This window comes from Pyrus communis, chromosome 4 (assembly GCF_963583255.1).
Source record: "Pyrus communis chromosome 4, drPyrComm1.1, whole genome shotgun sequence".
Classification (NCBI taxonomy): domain Eukaryota; kingdom Viridiplantae; phylum Streptophyta; class Magnoliopsida; order Rosales; family Rosaceae; genus Pyrus; species Pyrus communis.
In genome coordinates this window covers 6,291,795-6,318,609 of record NC_084806.1, presented here as the reverse complement: position 1 = coordinate 6,318,609, position 26,815 = coordinate 6,291,795, and the positions used below count along the sequence as shown (strand labels likewise).

Genomic DNA, 26,815 nt, shown 5'->3' with positions numbered 1-26,815 from the left:
CTTAATTGACTGCAACATAATGAAAGAGAAATTAATGTAAATAGACTAGAAATATTAATTGAATAAGCATTTTTTTATTGCTACAGTTCAAATTATTTGAGTTTAACAGTCAACATATTATTTGAAATTTTAAATGTGCAATATTGTTTTAAGCCTTCCTGCTTGACACGTCCCGATCCCAATGTCCTCGGGATTTCGGGATGATCACGTGCTGGTCGACATTTGAGGGGTGACGAAAGCCATTTAATTAATGTAAATGCTAAGAACATGCAAAACATGCATATAAATTGGGACTAATCATGCAATAGGGATGAATAACACAATACTAAAGTTCAACTACTAACAATTTAATATCAAGATAATGCATGACATGTTCAGAGCATATGTCTAATACAGAGTACGAGCGGAAATTTAAGATAGAAAAGTGCTATTACAGTAGATGCTGAAGCAGAGAGAATATAGCAAGATATCACTGGTAGGGGAATGCCTCGTAACTCAGATTGAAATCCTCGTTCCTAGGTCTTGAAGGGGGGGGGGGGAAAACAAACATGAGTGGACCAAGTTGATATATATATATATAAACAATTATCACATACTAACCCCCATTTTTTATGAAAACACATATATCATGATAAAATAGGTTTTTCGAAACTTAGCATGACGTGCAATGTCTCAAAATATATCTTGTATAAATAATAATCACTAGTGAATATCCAATAACCCTCGAGCCTCATGCCAGCTCCCATTTTCTGTGCCAGTTGCCAGAGGAAAATTACCCCCAGGTCGTTATCTCTCAGCCTTCACCTGTTGGCCGATAATACATTTGCTCACATAATTCGCCACATCATGCTTCATTCCAACCCAGTAATAGAACGGACGGATAGTGCGATACAGTTTGGTGCTTCCCGGATGCATGGCATATGCTAAAATGTGTGCTACATCCAAGATTTCCTTCTTCACCGCTTCATTATCCTGAGGCACGTACAACCTGTTTTCCAACATCAAGGTTCCATGCCTTCGGATATTAAAATCTTTCCTCTTCCCCTTCTGCACCTGACTCTTTATGTCGGCACATTCCTGATCAAGTTCCTGGGCTTCCCTGACCATATCCACCAAAACAAATCTAACATGAAAGTATGCCAACCAAGCTCCCTGATCACCTAGTTTCATAGTAACGCCGGTTTCTTGAAGAGAAAATAATAGCGGAACATGGATAGCTCTAAGGGAAGCAAGTTATCCGTGATATTTCCGGTTAAGTGCATCCGCCACTACATTGGCATGTCCGGGATGATATTCGTTCGTGCAATCATAGTCAGTGAGCGTGATTAGGAGTGACCTAAAGATAAGGAAGTGTTAAAGCATGTGGCTGTGGTTGAGCGTGATTAGGAGTGAAATAGATGACCGAGGGCCCTTCTAGATGGAGCCAGGTTAGGTCACTTTGATTGCTTAAGCCTAGCTAGCCTTTAATGACAGTTTATTCTCAAGTTGGCATATAAGACTGAAAGAAACATAATGTTATTGTCAACCAAATGGGATAAGTCCAACTGCCCAAGAAAAAAGAATCAATTGGCAAATGTCTAAAATGCCCATACACAAAATCTTCCTCACTATATGGTTAGCTAAGCACAATAAAAAAAATTTCCTAGAGATAGTGAAGTGTTAAAGCATGTGGTTATGGTTGAGCGTGATTAGGAGCTCCTTTGCATCGTACATCGTGCAATCGGTTTTTATCAAGTACTTTTTTATATTCAATTTTAAATAAAAAAAATTTACATTGATTTCTGACTACACGATGTACGATGAACAGATGTGATTGGAAGATCCCTAGGATCCTCACAAAGAGGATCCGGCGAGGATCCTCCTTGCACTACAATACCCTACTTTGATGGAAACTGGCTCAACATCAATTATGTGTTTTGGTGAGTACAAATTATACTTATGTTAAGTTTGATATTTAACCGACAATAACTAATTGATTTGGATCGATTTTCGGTTTATGGATGCGCTGCGGGCTGTTACTCTCACCCATTCCCAAAAATAGCAGCTGCCTTTTAAAAAAAAATGCATCACTTTCTCCATTCAGCCAGAAGCGTACAAAAAAGTGAAAAAAAACCACACACCAACCTTTCTCTTCCGTTAGCCAAATGTAGGGAACCAAAAAACAAGGGCCACAAATTCGGCCAAAATTCAACAAAAGCCACTCCAACCCGCACGAGTTCTCTCCAGCCTCCCCTCCATCCATCATCCTTTCAATATTTTTATTCACTTCATATCACCCTTTTCAATATTTTTATTCACTTCGTTCTTTCCGTCAAGTTTAAGAACTTTCACTCTTTCTCTTCCTTTGCTTTATCTCTCTTTCTCACACTTAGTGGTGAAGTCAGGAATTCTCAGGAGAGGGGCGAACTTAAAAGAGTGCAAAGTTAAAGAAAAATGGCAACAACCAAATCTTTTTATATAGTAATGTCTTCTATAATTAATCAACACAAACAAATTACAATTGTTGCAGGCGAGGTTTCATGTCATAAAAATGTCACATAATAGGCTTATTATCAATAAAAGCAAATACATCTCCCTTAATGTAAACAACCATGCTATGACTCAACCATTGATCTCCAATTTTGTTACGCAATGGTGTTTTCACAATCCTCATAGCAGAAGAAGCTTTTGTTGGAGAACAATTTAGAAACAATAAAATAACAGAAATACAGAACCGAAATACTTATACTTTATTATTCAAAAATACTTGCAATACAGAATGCAATAACACAATAATTACAAAAAATTAATATGATACTAACTTGAATGAATTGAAGGTAGAGGCTAGCGCAAATGCTATGTCCTTCGAACAATATTTCCGTCTCACTCGTGTGCTTGTGGTTATACAACGTCTGCTCGACCAGGATACAACTACCTAATTCTACAACCCGCACTGGATTATAAAACTCTAGCGAATTGCTTTGTGTGTTTACTCTGTGGAAAGTTTGTACGGAAGATAAGGAGGAAGAAGAAAAGATAATTATTGATAGAAATGAGGACTCCAGTTATATAGGCTCTTTCATACCTCTTCAAACACCTTTTGGATGTATCTGAAGCTATACAGCTCTTTCCAAAAAGATACAACTCTTTCCAAAGAGTTGTGTTTATTAATCAAAACGTTTTTAATTAATTTAATTAAAAACTTAATTTGAAATTAAAACTAATTGATCAATTAACATTAATATTATAGTATAATCCTCAAGCCTAATCCACACAACCATAAGGCCCAAGTCTTCAATCTATTTTCAAATGGTCCAAGTTTTAATTACTAAGAAAAATGAATAAGCTTATATAAAGGCTAGTGAAAAAATACTGTTGACCAACGTAGGACAAGAGAGTCTCAAACTCCAAGAGCTTTCTCCATTGAAGCGGTTGCAACCGGTAACACCAAAGTCAATGTAAGAAGCTTAGTGCTTCACAGTTTCAGGCCGAACCAAAGGGGTTCAAGTCTCGCTCCTGCCTTTGTTTTCTGGCGAGCGGAGGGGCGGCCGCCCCCCTTCACTCCTATGTAGCTTCGACAGTGCTCACACTCCGGCTCCTCCATCACTCTCTCCAGGTAGAATTCCTCTTTTTCTCTCTTTTGATTATTACCTGTTAAACAAAGAAGGATGTTGATCAACTGAAGAGACAGCAACAACGTTGGGTTTCGATGACGCAGGAGTGTGAGCAAAGGCAAGGGAAAGTGGCTCTTATGATTGATGCGGTTCCGTTAACCGCAGTTCGAAAATTCTAGGAATCACTTGCCGGACCGATTATGTTCGGTGTGGTTTGGTTTAACTAACGAAAATAAAAAATAAACAAAAAAACAAACCAAACGAACCTATTGGCGCGGTTTGAACGGTTCAGTTGATTATTTTTCATCTATTTTTTTTTTTTTTAATGCCCAGCCCTAATAATCACAAAATCAAAAGAATCAAATCGCACAAAACACTAAAACCAAATCCAAACAAGAAGCAGACAATGACCCTAATAACTCCATTAATTAGTAATTCTCCAATTCATTTCTCTGTTGAAATTTTTTCATGGTTGTTGTTATACGAATTTTATGCCAACATGACAACCAAGCAGGCAAGTACCATTGGGGCATTTTATCAAACATTGGAGTGCCTGCAAGTATCTAATATCTACTTCAAATCATCCAAACCCCACAAATCAAACTTCAAATAAATTTGATCCAAAGAATTAATAGAATCAACAAAACACACCATATACTTCAAAGACATAAAATCTAGTAATCACAGTAACCAGGACTACAAGATTTGGTGGAGATGTTTCATGTCGTCGCCGTAATGGAGAGAGGGAGCTATGGAGTATGTCAAAACTTTTACAACTTGTATTGCACGGGCCCACTGTCACCTTAACGTTTCGTGTCAATAACACAATTACATGTAAAAAAACTTTAACACATGTCATTGAATTATTAACACGTGATGCTACGTGATGGATACTCATGCCATGCAAATTCTTACCAGAACTCGACTTCAATTGTCAACAATTTCAATTCAGAATTATCTCCAAAAGGCTAGCTCAAAACTTCAAAAACATTTGTTTTGATTTAACTGTTGCACTAGTTGGAAGGCCGATGCATGCAATAGGAGTTGCATAAATTGCATTCTTTCCTTTGTGTTATACACCACCAACTTCACTCGAAGAGAAATGATTGTCACACTTTCTTTTTATCTTTCTACACTTGTCAATTTAATTTGTTTTTTTCTCTTGATTCACTATTTTATTTAGTCAAACACCATGACATGTTTGTTACCATAAACAAATTTTATTGGATCGAATCAGGAAACACATGAGCACTAAAAACATAATCAAACTGCAGAGACGCTAATTACTCATTTAATTTAAAGACGTGAAACTGATTTTTCCTTTACATTACCACTAATTGGGGACTTGAGCAACGAGATGAACCCACTGTGAAGTTCAAACTTGGCCATGTCTTCCTCCGTCAAGCTAAAATATGACTCAATTCCATCACCATTTTTGGTGTCCATAAAAACTATCTGATTAGCGATGCCCATGGCAGCCTGGCTCACCCACGCAGGCTTCCCCCAACCAAAATCAGCATCATACATAGGAAATCTGCACAAACTCGAAAAGGTCAACGTCACGAGCTCTCCTATTGCGGCCCTCTCCATTCTTTTCCTCATGAAATCCAAATGTTCTTGATATCCCTCTTGAAATCTCCTCATGTAACTATTGTCAATTTTCTTAATTTCCTCTATCGCCTGCCTCACAAGGCGGTGGCGCTCCTCCCCATTAACCGACGTTGGAGTTGCAGTGGCAGCCCTGTAATAATTCCCAAAAGCATGTTGGGACACTGGTGGATCACATCTTGACCGCAGGTCCATAATGCAAACAGCTGTGTACAAAGTTTGAGTAGTTTCAAGTGGTTCTCTAGGCCTTGATGACAGAAAGATGTTCCACAAGAAAGCTGATAAGGCCTCAACTCTTGAAGGGTGATAGGAGCATATTCATGCGACTTAAATGGCTTGTTCTCGTACATTTACGTTATGTTTCTTTAGTTATTTTAGTCCTTTATGCTTCTTTCGTGTGTTTTTAGGTTCATATGGCTAAGGAAGCAAAAAGATGCATTTTGGAGCATTTTGGAGCAAAATCGGACTTGGATTGGATAGCTTATGTTTGGAGCAAAAGGAATGGACGAAATTAAAGACCAAACTATCATAACCACCTATCATCACTTAACATCACCACATATCATTCATTTATCACTTATCATAATCATTCATTTATCACTTAACATATCATTCATTTATCACTTATCATATCATTCACTTATCACTTATCATATCATTCACTTATCACTTATCATAACCATACACTTATCACTTATCATACTCATAATCATCTACACATTTCAACCATTTAAACACATGCATTTCAACTCACATGCACACCCACCTCTTTCCACCTAATCCACATGCTTTCACAACCTAAAACACATGCACATTCACCCTAAATCAATCACATACACAACCTGCCATCATTTCTCCCCCCCCTTTGCCGTGCATTGCACATCAACACATTCCAGCTTTTCTCCTTCTCTTTGCAGCCACACTTCCACATGCATTCCCTCTTTTCCTAGCTGTTTTTCCATCATTATTTCAACCTAACATTCACCCACATGCACCCTTTAAACAAACCCAAACATGCAGCCACATATTCCACCCTTTGCCGTGCAAAACATCTCCATTTCAGCACACTCCACATGCAATTCCAGCTTTCCAACCTAGCCACATTCACATGCATTCACTCATAATCATTCACCAAACTTGCAGCCACATTTCCACCTATTCCTAGCTGTCATGTTCCCTCTCATTTACCTATAAATAAGCATGCATTGCAGCCACAATTCATTCATTCCATTCACAACACAACACACAACACAAAAACTGCCCTTGTGCCGTGCATCACCTTCCATTTTGTGCAGTTTTTCTCCTCCATTGCAGCCACTCCAACCATTCCCCACTCCATTCCACATACACCTAAAGCCCTAAACATCTCCTTAGACCTTGTGCTACAACAACGAGGAAGAGAAGAGTGCCTAAACGTTCATACAATTCAAGTTTGAGTTGTTAGAATGTTTAGGTGTTTCTTTGATTTCAATGTTTAAATTCAATTCTCTTTGTTTTGTACGTATGAGGAATGGAAGAGAAGAGTGCCTAAACGTTCATACAATTCAAGTTTGAGTTGTTGGAATGTTTAGGTGTTTCTTTGATTTCAAAGTTATGAGGAACTAAACCCCCCTTTAGCTAGGGGGTGATTCGAAACTATGTTTATGTTTGCAATATGAATTGATTAACTTTCGTTGGAATTTCATAAGTTGTTGATTCAATTTGTTTAACCGTTTGATTGATAACTTATTTATGTATGTTTATTAAGAATGCGCGCTTAATTTTCATGCATGAATATGACGCTAGAATATAAGTGAGTTTCACCTAATCGTTATGAACTTATATTCACAAGTAGTGGAGGTTGCTTATAAACAATCGCGTTAAATGAATTCTTGGCACGAGTTTCATGCTCATCATAGTAACGAATGTCTCGTCAACACTTATAGTTTTCATAATGCTTAATGATCTTTGATTGTATCTTTATTGTGCTGTTCACGTAAAGGACTTTTGGAGAATGTTGTGAATTGCGTTGCGCAAACCCATCCAATTCATTAACTTAAGGAAAACTTGACGGTTAATTTAAGCGGACCTAATTAACCCGGGGCGTTGAGTTTCATAATTTATCGAAAGACCAACTGAGAATCAATCTTGTATGCAAGTGTAACATGTGTGGAGAAGAACCCCTTGGCTATTCCATCATCCATATTTCATCACATTCATATTTACGTTTTGCCTTTAATTACAATTTGTCCATTTAATTTAATCTCGTCCAAACACAATCCCCCCTTTACTTTATTGTTCAATTTAATTAGAAATCAATTTAGTTTGTGTTTTTAAAATATGGTTTAGTTTGGTGTCTTATATTGTGTTTTTACGTTTTTGAGTCAAATCCAAGTGATTTTGCAATCCCTCCTAATCCCCGGCCTAGAACGATCCCTACTTACATCATTACTACAATTGTCAAAAAGAGGGTTTAATTTGTGTGCGTATAAATCACGCATCAAAGGGCATTTATGGGTTTTTGAAAACTCCATGCTCTCTTGGTATCTCGATCTTAAAGCCTCAACCTTTGCCCCATCAAACACAAACCTCCTGGTTATGATTGCTTTCCTTTTGGTGATGATAGAAACCCCTAAATACCCTTCCACATTTCTTGGTGGGAAAACTGAGGCTGCAGAAAAATCTGGACAAACAAAAATATTGCTACAATTCTTAGCAATAGCTGCCCAATTGTTGACGAACATAAAATATGACAACGCATCAGCGATCCTGTGGGATATACAAACGCCAATTGCAAATCCTCCACAATCAAACACGCTGAGTTGAACACCGAGGGGTATTTCAGTAGCTTCAGCTGTCTTGAAGGGCAAAAATCTGTTCTGGTCAGACTCAGAGAGAAGAGGGTTGGTGATCACATCGGAAAGGAGTTGGGATTTAACTTTGGCTTCAAAGAATGGGACGCCTTGGTCACTGCAGTGAACAACGAGATTGTGTTTGACTCGGCCGGCTAACGGGTAGTAATGGGTTAAGACTTTGGACAAAGAAGTCTTGAGGATGTCTGATATTTGAGTGAAGGTTTTGGTGCCGTCGCCGTCGGAGCTGTAAAAGTAGATAAATTGCATGTATGCATGGGGAGCTAATTGATCGAGAAACGAGAGCTGGTGATGGTGGAGATGGTTTGGGGTTGGAGAAGATGGTTTGATGATCTCTTTGGATATTACTTCAACTTCAATCTCCATTCTCATTTATTTCTCACCTACTAACAATTGACATTCGAAATGCAAGGCAATATATCTCAGCCATTACGCTTGCGTAGTTGACGAATGGAAAGACCCATCAGAGGAAGCTCTTGCTGGTGACAAAGGAATATTAATATTGTAGCAAACTCAACAGTGAAAGCTTTTGAACGCCCATACCTGCTTCTCCTCGGCACTTGCAAGCGGGTCTTTACCCTGCACAACATTATGTCTTCTTTGCTAAAGCCAGAAATTCCTCCTCCATTTTCAGCCATACAATTTGATCGGTTTTTAGGTTTTTTTTAATTTATTTATTTATTTATTTATTTATTTTTTTACTCATTTATGTATTTTAGGTTTTTGGCAATTTAACTAATGATGTGGCAAGACATGATTGTGTGGTCTTTAAGTCTTTGAAGGTCATATTCCACAAGGATAAAGCTATCAATCAAATTATCATTTCAAAGTAGGTGGGAAAATAAGACTTTAGAGTGAGCTTAGTAGCATTCATAGAAAATAATCACGTTAATAATACTTAATAATTAAATCATCAACCGACATATTATTTAGTTTAAAATTTTAATTTAAAATTTTAGCACAATATTTATAACGTTAACCTGATAATTAACCTTAAAATGTAAAATGACAAAAAAATTATAAAGAATTTTATTTTAAAAGAGTTTCAATATCATTTCTCTACGACATCACAATTGAATAACCTTGTATATTTCTCGGTGGGAAAATAGGTGCTGCAGAAAAGTCCGGACCCACAAAAATATTGCTCTTCCCTTGCATCACAATTCGCTAGAGCTACCCATTTGTTCACATATGTAAAAGATGTTAACCCATCTGCAATCCTACGTGAAACACATAAGCCAATGCAAATCCTTCACAATCAAACACAAACTGAATTGAACCCCAAAAGGTATTTCAGTAATTTCATCTAGTCTGCAGGGCAACAATTGGTTGAGATCAGAGATCGAAGGGTTGGCGATCACTTCAGAGAGGAGTTGGGGTTTTGTCTTTAGCTTCGAGGAATGGGATGCCTTGATCGTTGCAATGAACAAAGAGAAAGTGTCTCACTCGGTCGGCGAAAGGTGAATATTGGGCTAAGATTTTGGACCAAGAAGTCTTGAATTTGCTGCATCAGTACATTTGAAGTTTTCGTTGAGGAACTTTTTCATTTAAATTTGCATAGCTCGGTGGTTTTTCATTTCAATTTGTATACCTTTGTGGCTTTGAATTTATATTTAATTTTGCCTACTATTTATGATTAGTATTAGCACTGATCTTTGCCATCAAACTTTTTCACTTGAATTTGCATACGTCTGTGGCCCTTATTCGCACAGATTTATTTCTTTGCAGGTAGACAATTTTATAATTTTACACGCGCGCGCACATATATATATATATATAATAATCAAAGATTATTTTTGGAATAATAATGGGTGGAGAAATAAAATTTCAATTTTTTTAACTTTTTAAGGTGTGTGGAATCATAATGTAGGTGAGAAAATAAGACAATGAGGTGGGTCTAGCAGCTCTCAAAAGCAAAAACGCCATTGGTTCATGGGACTTAATCATCACCATGACAACATCCATTGTTTTATTTAACTTGAAGACTAATGAATTGCACGAATCATAAACATAAAGAAATAAAACCCATAATGGTTAACATTATTTGTAACATATCACACAAACATAAAGAAATTAATTTACACAGTTCAGCGGCACCCAAACAGTTGAAGAACCATAAGAGCAAGTCTATCCCTCCCAATTACCCAAGCAATTGGGTGATTGAATCCCCCAAAACCTACAAAATCCTCTCCACCCCAAACCCAATCAGTCGGGCTACATGCAAGGAAGCAGAGCGACTGCTGAATCGAGCAGGAATAGCCTAACCAACCGCATAAGGCTATGTGATGTCAGCGTGTGGCCAGCCTCATCACTCTACCTTTGTAATTCCTTCTACTCTGTCAATCTTTATTCATACTTGCATGGTGAGAATTGTGGTAGAAAGACGTTACTATGGTCAGCTTAGTGGAAAATGTGAGATGAGCAATTTGAAATGTCTACTTTCTTCTCATATAGTCATATGTATGCTTTAACATATGGCAGTTTTAATTATTCATGAGCAACTGAATTTTACTTTTCTTTTCACGGTACACTTAATTTCGTAGATCAACATGTGTGTTTTTAACGAATTTTATTAATGCGTTTGTGGACTAATTGAAGAAAATATTCAATTCTTTCAAAAAAATTGCTCTCTCCTCAATAATTACACTCTCGTTCCGTCATCTTCTCTAAAAATGTCATTGATTTACATTAACAAACTTCTAATTTTTCAATTTGTAACAGAGACGCATACATATGATGGAGAAAAAAATTTGAAGTGCTATTAAGGAAGTTTGGAAATGCTTATGAGTATACATGTGTATATAGGATTGTAATTATGGTTGTATATGTATGTGTAAATAGAGTTGGTATTGCCCCACAATCCAATTATATAAATATGCATTATCATCTTAAATTCTTAATTAGCGTGGTCTTTCATTTTGAATGAAGCATCCTTTCCACACAACCAAAGAAAATGTGCATACATTACATACCACCCTTTGCATAGCAATAGCCTTGAAACGCTTTAGGGGAATGCCTTGATATAAGTATTAAATAAAGACATAGTAAATCATATACTTTTATTAGAAAAAAAAAAAAAAAAAAAAAAAAACTCCTCTTACTATATATTTGTACTATCTCTTTAATAAAGATGAGATCCATATGTGTTCATGGACCGTACATCTATTAAATTGATGGTACCAATGATAATACAAATATTTAGTAAATGTAACATTACTTAATACTTCTTTTTCTGCAATCAGACTTTGTTCCTGAGGAACAACTTATTCAATCCAAATTGCATTATACAAAACGAATTACTAAACCTTAGCATCTTGTGCTGGATAAGTACATGCCAGCAGCTGCTCATCATGTTGGAACTTAGCCATGTCTTCCTCCTTCAAATTCACCCATGCTTCAATCCCACCACTCGACCCAGCATCAATGAAACAAACCAGGTTCTTAAATGGAAAGCTGGCCGACGCGACCCACACAGGCTTGCCCCACCCGAAGTCCGTCTCATAATATGGGAACCTGCACAAGCTGCTAAAGCTAAACGACGCTACTTCACGCTTCATAGACTCCTCCGCTAGCTGCTTCAAAAACTCCACGTGCTCGTTGCCCTCTTTGATTTTGGCCATGTAATCACCGTCGATTGTCTTTATCGCCTGCCTCATCTGGCGCACCATCCCGTAACACGTGTCCTCTCTCTCGTCAAACGACGGCGAGGACATGACAAACCGGCTCACGTTCCCGAAATGGTATTCAGGCGGTGGTGGGTCCATCCTCGTCCGCAAGTTAACGGCGTGAGCCACTCTGTAAAGTGTGTTGGGGTTCGGCTTTCCTTGAGTGGAGGCAATAAACCGGGCCCATATAAATGCTGACAAGGCCTCAATCCTACTTGGCTTTATCTCATTGGCTTTATTATCTGTATATCTTGACCTAAGAGAAGCAATCGTGGAAGCACTGAAAACAAACCTTTTTGTGACGATTTTTTCTCTAGCTTTCTCAACGCTTGGTTTGAATCCTGATATGCTTCTAGGTGGAAAGAGCGTGGCCAAATCAAAAATTGGAGGACTGACTGTACTATTTTTAATGCTGCAATCTCCACGAGATATCGACGCCCAACTGTTGAGGAACGTGATGAATGACAATGCATCGGCAACTTTGTGAGAAAAGCAAATTCCAATAGCCATGCCACCACAATCGAACATGTTGACTTGGATAGCAAAAACCAAGTCACCGACATTGTCTAGTTCACATGGGAGTAGTTTGTTGAGCTGGTTTGGGTCTGGTTCGGATATGACATCGGAAAGTGGTGGGGACCTCACTCGGGCTTGGACATAAGGCGCACCTTGGTCGTTGCAATCAATGAAGGCATTTTCAATGATACGTCCAGCCAACAGATAGTATTGTGTCAAGGCCTCAGATAAAGATTGTTTTACCCTATCTGAATAAGTTCTTGCATCGTTGACATGATGATTATTGTAGAAAAAGATCATAGGCATGAAAATTTGTGTTGCGATTTGGTCGAGAAAAGAAAACTCATGCTTACAAAGATGGGGTGGGGTTGGCATAGAAGGCTTAATGTAAGCTCTCTCAATCACTTCAATCTTCATCTTGTAAGGATAATATTGTTGAGAAAAGAGAATGCAATTTGCTTTGATATGTGGAAGACTAGTTGTATATAGCAAATGGCAGCAGATGGTGTCGTAGATTATTGTCTTAGGGAGTGTGACATTTATGGTGCTCGTCAGCTCGACTGGTCCCAAGCCAGTAGGCCCTCTTCTTATCTTTTTAACGCGTTGCATTCAATATGGAGGTGTTTAGTTTTCTTCAAAGCTAAAATGAAGTTAGGTTTCAATGCTTATGGCCCAAGAAGTTAATAAAATGTTTAATAAGATGGAGCCCATGGATAAGATGATAGTCTCAATCTCTTTACTTCTACAGATTTTTTAATATGTCCGAAACACGGGACGGTGTGCATTTTATGTCATTATATAAACGGAAGAATTTTTTTTTTCAATTGTCTTTCTACGTGTCCAATAATATATGGCATATGTGCTCATGTTTGGACAGTGAAAATCTCTACTCTACTTGATGCGTGCCGGTTCAAAACACTTGATTAGGTGGCGGAGACTTTGAAGACTTCTGTTTGTATGGAGATTTCAAAGGAAATCATATCAAATAAATATATGCATGAGTAAATGCAAATTAAAAAATAATGAACTTTTGGGTTTTTACCGGGTTTGGCATAATAATACTCCAAAAAGAAGTGGACAATAAGGTTGGTGCGCTTTAACTTTACGCCACCTTGGCAGATAAAGGATGGCGATATGTACAGAATTATGATTTGGCCATCTTAATTTTGGAAAAGGATACTCGTAGGATTCTTTTTCTAGGGATACAGATGATCGTTTATCGTATATCGTATGATCAGTTTTCGTTAGGTATTATATATATTTAATTTTAAATTTTAAATTTCAAATAATTTTTGACCGCATAATGTACGATGAACGGCTACGATCACGGGATCCTTTGGATCTCCACGAAAAGGATCCGGCGAGGATCCTTTTTCCCTTAATTTTTGTAATGGAATATCATGTAATCAAATTTGAAGTTAGGAGCAAATTCCAACCGATATATCAATCTTATGTGGATTGATATATGAGTTTTCATATGTCAAATTTGACATATGAGAAAATGTGATGTCAAATAATTTTTAATTATTTTATTGTGTGGATCCCATTAATGCACTAATTATAGATCTTGAAATTTTATTTTAATTGATTTCTTTTTAAAATTGGTCCTACAAATATTATTTATTACAAAAAAAAACATATCGGTTGGAAAAAAAGAAAATCTGACATTGCCACATCAGTCATCAAATTAACATTTGACTTTTATCTTTTGACATCTCATTAGATGCACTTATGCTTCAAAGTTTACATTGACTTTCCGTTTTTATGTTACTTGGATAATTACACCATCGATAACTTGTATAACTGAACCAAGCATTGCAATGTATTATGTACGTATGTAATTTTTGTAAAACATTAACAATAACATAATTGAACACACCTTAGTTTTAGGATGTACTTTATTTTGTAGACATTTCTGACTAGAGAAGTGTTGAGAATGAATCTCAAATTAATAGGAGGAGGGATCTTGCATGAACGTTTAAGTAATTTTGTCCATTTTTCATATTGTCAATTGATTTTATGGTGGAACATCAACTTTTCATGATATCAAAGTAAGTTCTCCCATGTGTGAATCATAATGTTCACACATGCTCCACGTCACCCGGGAGTGTTGTCTGCGTGTTTGGTTTGAAAATTCACCTCGTGTGAGGAGTCGTGTTAAGAATGAATCTCACATTGATGTAAGGATAGACCTTACATGAGTTTATAAGTAAATTAAACTACTCTCCATCAATTGGTTTTATAAAAAACCTTAACTTTCTTCAAGGGTTGATCAACCCTAAGTTCTAATCTTTCCTCCCACTTCACTAATATCAACTTTGAATCTCTTTAATTAGTTGGTAAACTTAGTACGTACTTTGATTAGGAAGAACAATCGGGATTCAGATCTCTAAATTGAGCGTACAAATGTATGAGTATTATTATAGTTGTCTACACAATTTAGAAGCGTACGAGCATACAATCTTAACCAATTTTATATTTACACCGAGGAAGGTGGATAGCACTCACTGTTAAGAAATTGAATAATTCAAAACCTTGAGCAGACAGTCATTGACCAAAATCAACCAGAAATATTATAGGGAATTGTTATTAGCACTCTACAAATTTCATTCTACACTTCTCATAAGTGTAGTTATCTTTCTAATTATAGAAGGTTTGGTGTGTCAAATGAAATTTTTAACGTGCTAATAACAATTCTCATATTATATTCTATAACCAAAAATTAAGGAAATATTCAAATAAAGAGTTTAGTTGGATAAAAAAATTCATCTAGAATAATCGTCAATACACAAATCTATATTATTATTAAGAGAACCCTCCTTGTCAACTTTTTGCCACTTTTTTTTCAATTTTGCCCTCACTTTTGATACACAATACTTACATAAGGAGGGCAAAATAGTAATTTTGTATCTTTTACCCTTTTTTCCTATTTTGCCCTCACTTTTGATACACAATGCTTACATAATGAAGGCAAAATAGTAATTTTGTATCTTTGATAAAATGACAATCATATCCCTATTTTTCTTATTTACCCTATTTTGCCCTCACTTTTGATACACAATACTTACATAATGAAGGCAAAATAGTAATTTTGTATCTTTGATAAATTGACAATCATATCCCTATTTTTCTTATTTTACCCTTACTTTTGATACACAATATTTACATAAGAAGGACAAAACAATAATTATGTAATATTAAGATAAAATATGCACTTATTAAGAGAAATTGTCTCATCATCATTTTTTTATACTCTTTTTAAAATTTTAAAAACTAATCACACTCCTTAATGAAAAAACAAAAAATAAAATGAAATTGTTCACAAACATAGAGTGTGTGCTCATCGGCTAGTATTCTTTAATTGCTAGCCTCATCATTGTATGCAAAACTCCACCTAGTACTCAGCTTGAAGATATTTGTATGGCAAAGGGTGATGTTCTTCTTTGCACTTTTGTGGTTTTTTTTTTAGGAACTTTAACGAAAAGCTTCCGGTACTATTCACTTTAACAAAAAATCATATTTGTACATTAAAAAATCAATCCTGATACTATTCATTTTATCCTTATAGTTAAAACTCAAAGTTTTGAATTCATTTTCATTAGTTTTCATTTCTTTTTTTTTTAATGGTTTTTCAGAAACTAAGAATGTATATAATGTCTTTTTTTTTTCTTTTTCTTTTTCTTTTTTAAATTATTATTATTAAGGAAGAATGTTCAAAACTATTACAACTATTTAAGAAGTTTCATACTCAGGATGCATGATTGGAAACTCAACATCATATCCACTAAGATATTAAACCACATACAAGGATGTATATAAATATCACTTGAAATCTACACATATGAGATCGTTAAAAGGCCAAAACGTAATAGATTAAAGTAAATTTACAAAAACCTACCTAGGACTTTTCTGATCAGAAAATTAAGTGAGATCTTTCACGGTAAGAAATTAGCAGTACATATATTCAGGAATCAAAATATTGCCATTTCCTCCAAAGACACTATTTTTTTTTCAAAATTGGGAATTGAATTCCTTATTTGTGTAGGCCCCATTTTTGTTAAGATTACAGTTAGTAAATACTTGAATAATTCACAGCTGGAATCCATCTTCTTAGGCCATCTCCAACCGAAGGGTCCAGAGGGCCGAAAATAGCCCGAAAACTGCTCCAACAAAGGGCTAGGCTAGAGGGCTCATAGAATCTGAAAGGGCCAAAAGACTGGAGGGCTGGCCAGAAAATAGAGCAATCATGTCAGTTATAACCGACAAGATTGCTTTAAAAAAATTTTGCTAATTTTTTTTTTTTAATTTTTAAAAGTTCTAATTTTTTTTTCCTATAAATACCAAAATCATTCATTAAATTTAAGTTCTAATTATTTCTGGTTTTTTGGGCCAGTTACCGTTGTAGTTTTTAAATTTAAGTTGTTGTTGAATTTGAATTTAAGTTGTTTTAGTTTTTAAATTTAAATAATAAATTATGTTTGGCCCTATGACCCTTTGGTCATCGGTTGAAGACGGTTTTTTGTGACAGGGCTAAAACGAGCCCTATGACCCTCGGTTGGAGACGAGACAAATATGGCCCTATACTGTTCATTAAAATATTAATATCTTGAAGGGTCAGGGGGCTAAAACGAGCCCTCTGACGCCATCTCCAACAAAGGGTTGGTTAGAGGGCTCGTTTTAGCCCTATGTCCCTTCAAGATATTAATATTTTAATGAACAGTACAAGGCCATATTTGCATCCGTCTCCAACCGAAGGCCAAAGGGTCAGAGGGCTCGTTTTGGCCATGTCATAAAAAACCTTCTCCAACCGAGGGCCATAGGGCCAAACATAATTTATTATTTAAATTTAAAAACTACAACTTAAATTTAAAAACGACAAATTAATTTAAAAACTACAAATTAAATTCGAAAACAACATTAACTTAAATTTAAAAAAGAAAAACTAACCAAAAGGGCTTCAAAATTTTGAATTTTAATAAAAACATCATCTACAAACTTTATTTAATAATAAGGATAAAAAAAAAAGAAAAATAATAAAAAAATAATCAAACCCAACTGCGAGTAAGCACGCGCCAACCAATTCAAATATCAAATAAAGCCTTTGATGTAACTGTAAGCAGATAAAACTGATAAGAAGACTAATGTGCAATGCAAAATAAGTAGTGGGAGTAGTACAATGAATGATGAGATGGAATAGATGGATGAAATAAATTATTTTTGCAATGATGAGATGGAATAGATGGATGAAATAAATTATTTTTGAAATATTTCACTGGGAAGGAAAATGTGAGAGTGAAGCTTTAATTACTCTTTTTTCTTTTAGAGAGGGAGAGAGAGAAATCTATTTACGTACAGAAAGAAAGAAAAGAAAAGTAGTAATTTTCATCAGAAAATCAACGATGTAAAAGTAGCACGCAAATTACTTTTTAAATATTTCATCGGGAAGGAAGAGAGAGAATGTGTAAGGAAGAGAGATTGTGAGAGTAGAGCCAACCAAATCCTTTCAAACTGACATCAACAAACTCCAAAAAATTTTAAAAAGAGAGAGAAATTTGAGATAAAAAAATGTATTGCTCACAGTAATTTGTAAGGAAATAGTTTAAAAAATAGTGATAGTGCTAGTGTTCGATTTTAAGAAATAGTCATTGTTTAGTTTACGAAATAGTTAGTTTTTTGTTTAAGAAATAGTCAATGCTTAGTTTACGAAATAGTGACAGCACTAGTTTACTAAACAGTGATAATACTAGTGTTTGGTTTGAAAAATAGTCAATAGTTAATTTACGAAATAGTGATAGTACTATTACTTGGTTTAATATATAGTCTATTGTGTTCAGTTTAAGAAATAGTCAGTGTTTAGTTTACGAAATAGTAATAGTACGAGCGTTCAGTTTAAGAAATAGTCAGTATTCAATTTACGAAATAGACAGTGTTTAGTTCAAGAAGTAATGATAGTATTAGTGTTCCGTTTAAGATATAGTTAGTGTTTAGTTTAAGAATATTGTTCAGTTTAAGAAGTAGTCAATGTTCAGTTTACAAAATACTGTTTGGTTTAAGAAGTAGTCAATGTTCAGTTTAAGAAATAGTCAATGTTCTGTTTAAGAAATAATCACAGTATTAATGTTCATAAAACTAAATAATGAAAATTTTCTTTATTTTTGATTTTGTAATATTATTACTTAGTTTGTTCTAAAACAATTGAAAAAATAATCAAATAAAAAAATAAAAAAATAAAAATAAAATGTTTATGGAGTGAGGTGACAGGAGAGAGAAGAGTGGGGAGAGGTGAAAAAAAAAAAAAAAAAGAGAAAAAGTTGATGTGGATGGGTGAGGTGAAAGGAGAGAAACAAATGGATGTGAACATACAAAAGAAGGAGAGAGAGAAAAAGGTAGCACGGTTAAGTGGGGAAGAGAGTGTATGTGTGTGATGTGACGCGCGTCACTCTATGTTTTTTTTTTTGTTTTGTTGTTACGTAAAACTTTTGTCATTTTCATTAAAATTTGAGTTCTTTTTATTAAAGTTTAAGTCTTTTTTATTAAATAAAGTTAGTATATGGTTTTTTATTAATTAAAAGTTTTGAGAAGCCATTTTCATTAAAGTTTTCATTTAAAAACTACAATAACTTAAATTTAATATCCATAATCAACAGCTTTTTCACCATCTGCCATTGTAAGAGTATAAAAAAATATGAAGTTAATTATAGGAAAAAATGGAATTAAATTTTTTTTTTTTTTTTTGTGAAATAGAAGTTATAGGAAAAAATGGAATTTAAAAAAAAATATGAAACATATTTTGTAAAATAAAAGTTATAGGGAAAAATAGAATTAAAAAAAAATATGAAAAATAGAAGTTATAGGAAAAATTTTGTAAATAAAAAAATAATAATAAAACTGTAAAAAAAAAAAATTCAAATGCAACGGCTAGCTAACGTCAGTTAGCTGTTGCATTTAATTTTTTTTTTTAAGCATTCCTGTCGATTATAACCGACAGGAAAGATGATTTTTCTGATCAGCTCTCCAGCCCTTTTCGATTCCGTGGGACCCTCTCAGATTTCACAGCCTTTTAGCCTAACCCTTGGTTAGAGATGATTTTCGGACTATTTTCGAACCTCTGACCCTCTTGACCTTTCGATTGGAGATGGACTTATGTTGTAGGCATATCACAGCTTAACGCTTTTAGGTTTTTACTTTTTTTAGCTAATGCTTACAGTTAATAATAAGTAAATGGCGTTAGCTCTGTACACTTTATAGGTTTAACTAATATTATAAAACTCTATTTCATAGGATTAGGATTAACCCACTACTCTCATCAGTAGTTTACGTGAAAGAATGCAGACCAGATTATAGGATCCTATCCGGATCTTTTCTATCAGGATCCCTTCATCGTATCTGTTCATTTATCATCTTATAGTAAAAAATTATTTTAAATTATTTATTTAAAATTTAACAAAAATAATAATTGATGATAACTACCCAAACTATATGATGAATAGACTCAATAAAATGATCTCAGTAATCCTTACAAAGATAATTAAAAAAAAATTCTCATCCATTTCAAAACTTGTATTCATAACGGCGTTGTCAAAGGTTAGCTAATAGTGCGCATCAACCACATTAAGTGCTCATCAACTACATTAAATGCTCATTAAGTGCTTTGTCTGCCCTCTCAATTTTGGTGTCCTTTTGTGTTCTTCTGTTTTGTATGGTCACTGTTAAGTCACGTTAATATTTTATATTTTTTATAAAGATAATAAGATAAAAATAAATAGTAATATAAAATATTGACTTGATTTTACCGAAATCACATAAACAGAAGAGCACGAAAGAACACCGAAAGTCGAAAGGCCGACAATTCTTGTCCCTCGTTAAGTGCTCATCAACCACGTTAAGGGCTCAGATGAGTTCATCCATGACGCCTGACAAAGATCAAATCCCTAATTACATACTGACAAAAGGTCAAATCCCTAATTATAGAGTATGTCACTATCGATAGCAAATACCCAACAAGAAACCATTAATGAAAGAACTGTCTCGAAAACCAAGCACATTATTTTCAAGTTGCAATTCCATAAGGATATGTAAAAGCTGCAAGTGTTTGCTTGAGCATTTGGATAACTTGTATTCATAATAGACTCGCCTCAATGGTTAGATCCGGCTTCAGCTTTTGGATTAAATTCTAAAATTTGGGCAAATTTAACTCATAATGCTCATCAAAATTTAGATTTTAAATTAATTAAATTCTTCTTCAATGATTGTGTTTAAAATAAGTTGTGGGTTAAACATAAAATTTTAAATTTATAAATATATTAAATTCAACGACTGAAATTGAATATGATTAAATCTAACGGTAAAAAGAGAAATCTAACGATCCAAAATTAAATCTAATGGCTAAAAAAATAAAAAATATTTAAATCATAATTCACCCAAAAATTCTATAAATACATATTTTCAACTTTTTTAGATTCTAAATATTTTTTTGGTTAACATATTTATAAAAATAAATTATGATAATCTGCATCAATTTTATTTTGAAAAAAAAATACCTAAAAAAAGTAGTCTAAATTCATTCTTTAATACTCTCACACTAAACTTTTAATCTAGAACCATTAGAGTAAAAAAATTGTGACAACTCGTTCCAAATTTTACGTTTTTATTTTGTTTTAAAAGCGTGAATTTACGAAATTGCCCTAGAGGCAAGGACTTTGACTTCTGTTGACCATCGTCTAGAGAGACGTATGACTTATTCTTTTAACATATTCTTGTAATACTCGTGGATGTGAACGCACAGGAGAAAGCCGTTTACGAGTCCGGATTATAACGGTATAGTTACGGACGTTCGAAATTGGTTATTCAAGGTTTAGTGTTAATTAAATTAAATCCCCAATCAGAAATTGGTTATTCAAGGTGAAGCCCAATTAGAAATGGAGGAAAGAAAAGAAAAAAAAGAAAAAGAAAGTGGCTTCCCGTCCACTACACCCACCACGAGTTCCCATTTTCCAAGGCCGATTCCGGCTAACTCCGGTGGAGTTTTTCGATGCCACCACCACCATCTTGAAGCTCTCATTCCCCTCTACAAAACCCACCCAAGAACCACCTTGATTAACCATGGTATGTGGTGGTTTGAGGCTACGAAAGTTGACGAAAATCAATAGTGCTCCGGCCACCCTTTTCGATTTTCCGGCAAATCGGCAAAGCGATGGCTGATGCCACCACTTGGGCTTTGTAGCCCATCATCCCAGGAGCAAAACCCAACCAACCTTGACCCCGTTGGACCACCGTAGACGACGAATCGACGTCGGGAAGTTTTAGGCACCCGCCGGCTTTGTGGGCAAAATTGACCATCTTCCGTCCACTTTTGGACTTCGTGGCAGGGACCAATCATTCAAGACGCCTCAATGCGTGCACTAGAGAATCATAGCGTGGACTCCAGGTGAGTGCATCTTTTCCTTTTTATCGTACATATTATTGAGAGTTCTATCGACACTTTTAAATTGATTAGGTATATTACTTTCATATATAATTATTGTGAATGCTTGAAGTACTATATGAACTACGAATGGCTTGATCCCTGTTTAGGGTACGTAGGCAGTCTAACGAGATGTTAGATGCAACCATAAAATATTTGAGACAAAAACCTTGCTTGGGAAATTGAGTAATGCGAAGGAAATTGGTAAAGGCAAGTTTTAGTTTTGTGAATTAGTTAGTTAAATTAGTGTTAATTGGGCTGTCATGGATAATTATCCCTGAAAATAAGTAGTTCGGGAGTAGGGCGTTATTGATTCTGCACTTCACACCGTATTGTTTATAATTGATAATGCTACGACATGGTTGAGTATTAGATTGCATTATGGTATATCCATATGTATATTACTTGCATATAATTATTGGGAACGCTTTCAAGTGCAAAGGTGAACTCAGGACACCCAGGTAAGTTCAGGTGAGTTTATGGTATTAGTTGAATCGATTGTGTTATAGCATGACTACAGTTATGTGTTAGGCAACTTCGATACTGTCGTACTGGTTGCCATGAGTTGCACATGTTATATTGAGATGCATTGAGAGCTCATAAACCTGCACCCCGGTGTTAATGCTCCCGCCCGTGGCCAGGGCATAGTCCTTCACGTGATGTTCACCTCCCGCACCTTACGCTCACCTTGGATCCAAGGTAGGTGCACAGTCCTGTCATACATACCACTTTAGGTGGTTCCAACTCGTGTGCATGTATACTTATTAAGCTATTGGCTAGCCAGGATTGATGAGATATGGATAAGTCGTACAAGTCACTATAGGTGACTCCGACTTATATGCTAGCCATGATTGATGAGATATGGATAAGTTGTACATGTCATTTTAGATAACTCTGACTGATATGTGATGTTTTCTGTTTCTGGATCCAGAACAAAACCACAAGGAGGATTCTTTTTCGAGGCAAATGCAGCAATGAATTGTACCCAATACCACTTTCAACTAGAAGCAATGATGTCACTTACAAGGCTCTAACTGCATATCTTGGACATCAAGTATCTTCTAATCTCTGGCATAATAGATTAGGTCACCCCTCCAATTTGTGGTGTTTACCATGTTAAAGAAATGTAATGTGTCTGTGTTACGTGATTCATTGTTTGTGATGTGTCATACATGTCTGGAAGGAAAATTTTGTAAACTGCCATTTGTTAATTATGTGTTTAAGTCAATACATCCCTTTCAAGTCATTCACAATGATGTCTGGGGTCCATCTCCTTGTAATTCCATAGATGGTTTTAGGTACTATATAACATTCATTGATGAATGCACAAGACATTGTTGGTTGTTTCCCATTATCAATAAAAGTGATGTTTTCTCTACTTTTGTTGGTTTCTATAATTATGTTGTGATGATGGAGGTGAATACCTTAGTAAATCATTTCAAAAGTTTCTATTGGAAAAATGGATTAAACATCAACTATCATGCCCCTATACACCTAAGCAAAATGGGTTAGCCGAAATGAAGCATATGCATATCATTGAAACAGCCATAACCCTACTGCAAACAGCTTGTTTACACCAACTACCTTATCAATTGAATGCATTCATCTACACTTCACATCAAATCTCCATTTGAACTACTATTTAATGTTGTTCCAGATATACAACATCTCAGAATTTTTGGTTGCTCAGTATTCCCATTATTAAAACCCTATAACAGTACCAGCATAAGACAACCAAATGTATTTTCCTAGGCTATGCTTCTAAATACAAGGGTTTCATTTGTTATGACATAATTCATACAAAGTTCTACATTTCCAGACATGTATTGTTTAATGAATCTGAATTTCCATATCCCACTCTATCTATTAAAAATCATGTCACCATATATTTTATTCCTACTTCTGTTGTCCTTCCATCACCTTCATCCATATTAGTTAATGGTGATAATCATATAGTGTCAATTTCATCTTATATGCCAACTAAACTGCCTGATACCATGTCATCCAATTTTGATCAACAAAATGGTATTCCCAGTTCATTACAATCCATTACTGCATCAACAGATCAACAAACCTTTTCTACATTCCATGTGGCTCCTGAGATTCCAAGTGGGTCATGTTCTAAGACCTCTAATGAGTCCACTTCTGACAGTCCTAGTGTCACTGATGTTGAACTGCAGAATGAGTTTCAACCTGATAGCTTGCAGGTTATTCTCCCTATTCCTCCTATGAACACTCACTCTATGCAAACAAAAGCTAAGAGTGGTATTTCGAAAAAGAAAGCCTTTCTTTCAGTGGTTCAAGAGGGTGAACCAGTGGATCTTTCACAAGGTGAACCCGCTACTTACAAGTTTGCTCTCAAGTATCCTTTATGGTTCTCTGCTATAGAAAAAAAATTGAATGCTCTGAAAACTCAACACACTTGATCTCTAGTTCCATTTCCTCGCAACAAGAACTTGGAAGGGTGCAAGTGGGTGTTTAAGATTAAGAAGCCTGCTGATAAATCTATTTCTAGGTATAAAGCACGGCTTGTTGCTAAAAGGTTTAATCAAGAAGAGGGTATTGACTATAGAGAAACCTTTAGCCCAATTGTTAAACCTACAACTGTGAGGTTGGTTCTAGCTTTAGCAGCTAATTTTGGATAGTCAATGCATCAACTTGAAGGGAAGAATGCCTTTCTACATGGCATTCTTCAGAAGAAATTATATATGTCACAGCCACCTGAATTTAGTGATCCTCACAATCCTACACATGTTTGTAGATTACATAAGTCCTTGTATGGTTTAAAACAAGCCTCAAGGGTATGGAACGACAGATTTACATCATTTCTTCCTTCTCTGGGGTTTTTTTCAACATATTCTGATCCCTTACTGTTTGTCAAGCATATTGGAAAGTCTGTGCTTATCTTTCTTCTTTATGAGGATGACATTATCATTACAGGGAATATTCAGAGTCCATTACTGCAGTGATTGGTGCTTTGACCAAAGAATTTGATATAAAAGATTTAGGTTCCCTTCATTATTTTCTTGGGATCCAAATCACACAAAATTCCAGTAGAATGTTTCTCTCCCAATCTAAATATGTTACATATTTGTTGGTTAAGGCAGACATGGTTCATTCCAAACTGTGCTCCGCCCCTTGCTTACCTTATAACAGGTTACTTAAAGATAATGGACATCCTTTCAATAATCCCTCTCTCTATAGAAGTATTGTGGGTGCTCTTCAATACCTGACTTTTACTATACCTGATATATCTTTCTTAGTTCATTAGGTTTGTCAGTTTATGCATTGTCCTATAGAATTTCATTATGTTGTTGTGAAGAGGATTCTCAGGTATTTGAAAGGAATTACTGAGTTTGGCATTCAGTTTAGCAAAGGTGAATTGGATCTTCATGCATTTAATGATGCTAACTGGATGGATATCCTAATGATAGAAGGTTTACAACTAGTTTAGTTGTGTATTTATGGCCAAATCCTATTTCTTGGTCTTCCAAGAAATAAAGTATAGTCTCTAGATCATCTACAAAGGCTAAATATCAAGCCCTTTCAAGTACTTCTACAAAAATTGATTGGATCAAACAACTTCTTCAGTTTATGCAAATAGATGTTCATTATCCAACCACACTGTTTTGTGATAATCTCTCTACCATAGCCCTTGCTTACAATCCAGTAATGCATCAGCGGACAAAACATATTGAGGTTGATGTACATTTTGTCCGAGAGAGAGTTGCAATGAAGCTTCTGCAAGTGCATTTTGTTTCCTCCAATGAACAATTTGATGATATTCTTACAAAATGATGATCTACTCCTTTGTTTCTAACACATTGCTACAATCTCAGACTTGGCGAGCCTCATTTTCAGCTTGAGGGAAGATGTTAGATATAGTGTGTGTAAGGTGGTTAAGTTGGTTATGATTCTATGAACTAAGATTATGACAAGTGTCAACTTCTTGTGAGCTTTGTATTAACGTAATAGTTAAACAATGTAACTAGATATATATATACATTTTGTATAAGTGTAATATGATATGATTCTCAATACAATACACAAAATACTTTCTCTCTCTACAACTATACTTCTTTCCTCTGCAAGATAACTCTTTCTTCTTCTGTTTACAGTTTGGGCCACATGGACTTTTGTAAAGTTTCTAACCAATGCTTGGGTGGTCCAATTTCAGCAATTATCATTCGAGAGTCGAAGACCAAAAAAACTCTTAGGGTACGTTTGTTACACGTCTTTAGGAGGAATTGGCTTGGAATGGCTTAAGATGACTATAATCCTACGTTTGGTATGTTGTTGGACTAAAATAATAGGGACTCGCCTCAACTACGAGTCCCTGAGCCATTCGCTAAAAGCTCTTTGCCTAATCCCAAGCTTTCGCTTGGTATTAACGGGGACTAGAAGAAGCAAATGAGGCCGATGTCCAATCCCCACTTTCGCTTGCTAAACCCCTTAGTCCTTCCGCATTCTTCTGCAGAGCCGTCACCATGGTCAGGTTGTCGGCGATGATCCACCTTCATATTTTGTGCGATCAAGATTCAATGTCGTTAAAGGAGGATGGCAACGAGCTTGAAGAAGGAGAAACTCGGGGACCAAGATCGGTGTCATCGAAGCCACGAAAAGGAATAACACTGCAGTCGCACGCTCCGGAGCATTCCTAGACTTTATGGAGTTTTGGGTTAATTTTGTTTGGTTATTATGGTCTAGTGGTATTCTTCTTCACTTGTAAGTAAGAGGTATTAGGTTTGATTCTTACCAAAGACGAATTTGACATCTTACTTTAGAAATGTTGTTACAAATCTAATCTATACTTTTTTGACAAACATATTCTAACGGCACCTCGTTTCTACAAATTGGACCTTCAATTCCATAACTACAACATACAAAGCAGGACGCCATCCGAACTTGCATGCATGGCGCTCAATTTCAAGCTCGAAGCTTCTGCTCTGACCGCCCGATTTCAACACGTCTCTCTGAGTCAGCCATCTTCAATTGAATTGAAAAGAAATGGAAGATTTCTTCTTTTTGGTAACTAAAATTGAAGATCTTAATACCAAAACCGGGAGACTTCTGTCTTTTAATTTTCTCTTACGAATTTAATTTCTCCGTAAATAAAAA

The 26,815-nt window shown here is 35.5% G+C and overlaps 2 protein-coding genes across 2 annotated transcripts; both read right to left on the bottom strand.

Annotated features, from left to right (window-relative positions):
• Positions 1-4,760: 4,760 nt before the first annotated feature.
• Positions 4,761-8,708, bottom strand: LOC137732427 (stemmadenine O-acetyltransferase-like). The gene is made up of 2 exons (XM_068471736.1): positions 7,678-8,708; positions 4,761-5,494 (listed from the first exon to the last, which is right to left on the bottom strand). Exons 1-2 carry the CDS (start codon positions 8,423-8,425, stop codon positions 4,890-4,892), a joined length of 1,353 nt encoding a protein of 450 aa, XP_068327837.1. The 5' UTR covers positions 8,426-8,708; the 3' UTR covers positions 4,761-4,889.
• Positions 8,709-11,148: 2,440 nt separating this feature from the next.
• Positions 11,149-12,730, bottom strand: LOC137732080 (stemmadenine O-acetyltransferase-like). The gene has a single exon (XM_068471377.1). The coding sequence runs from the start codon at positions 12,649-12,651 to the stop codon at positions 11,353-11,355; it is 1,299 nt and encodes a 432-aa protein (XP_068327478.1). The 5' UTR covers positions 12,652-12,730; the 3' UTR covers positions 11,149-11,352.
• Positions 12,731-26,815: the final 14,085 nt, after the last annotated feature.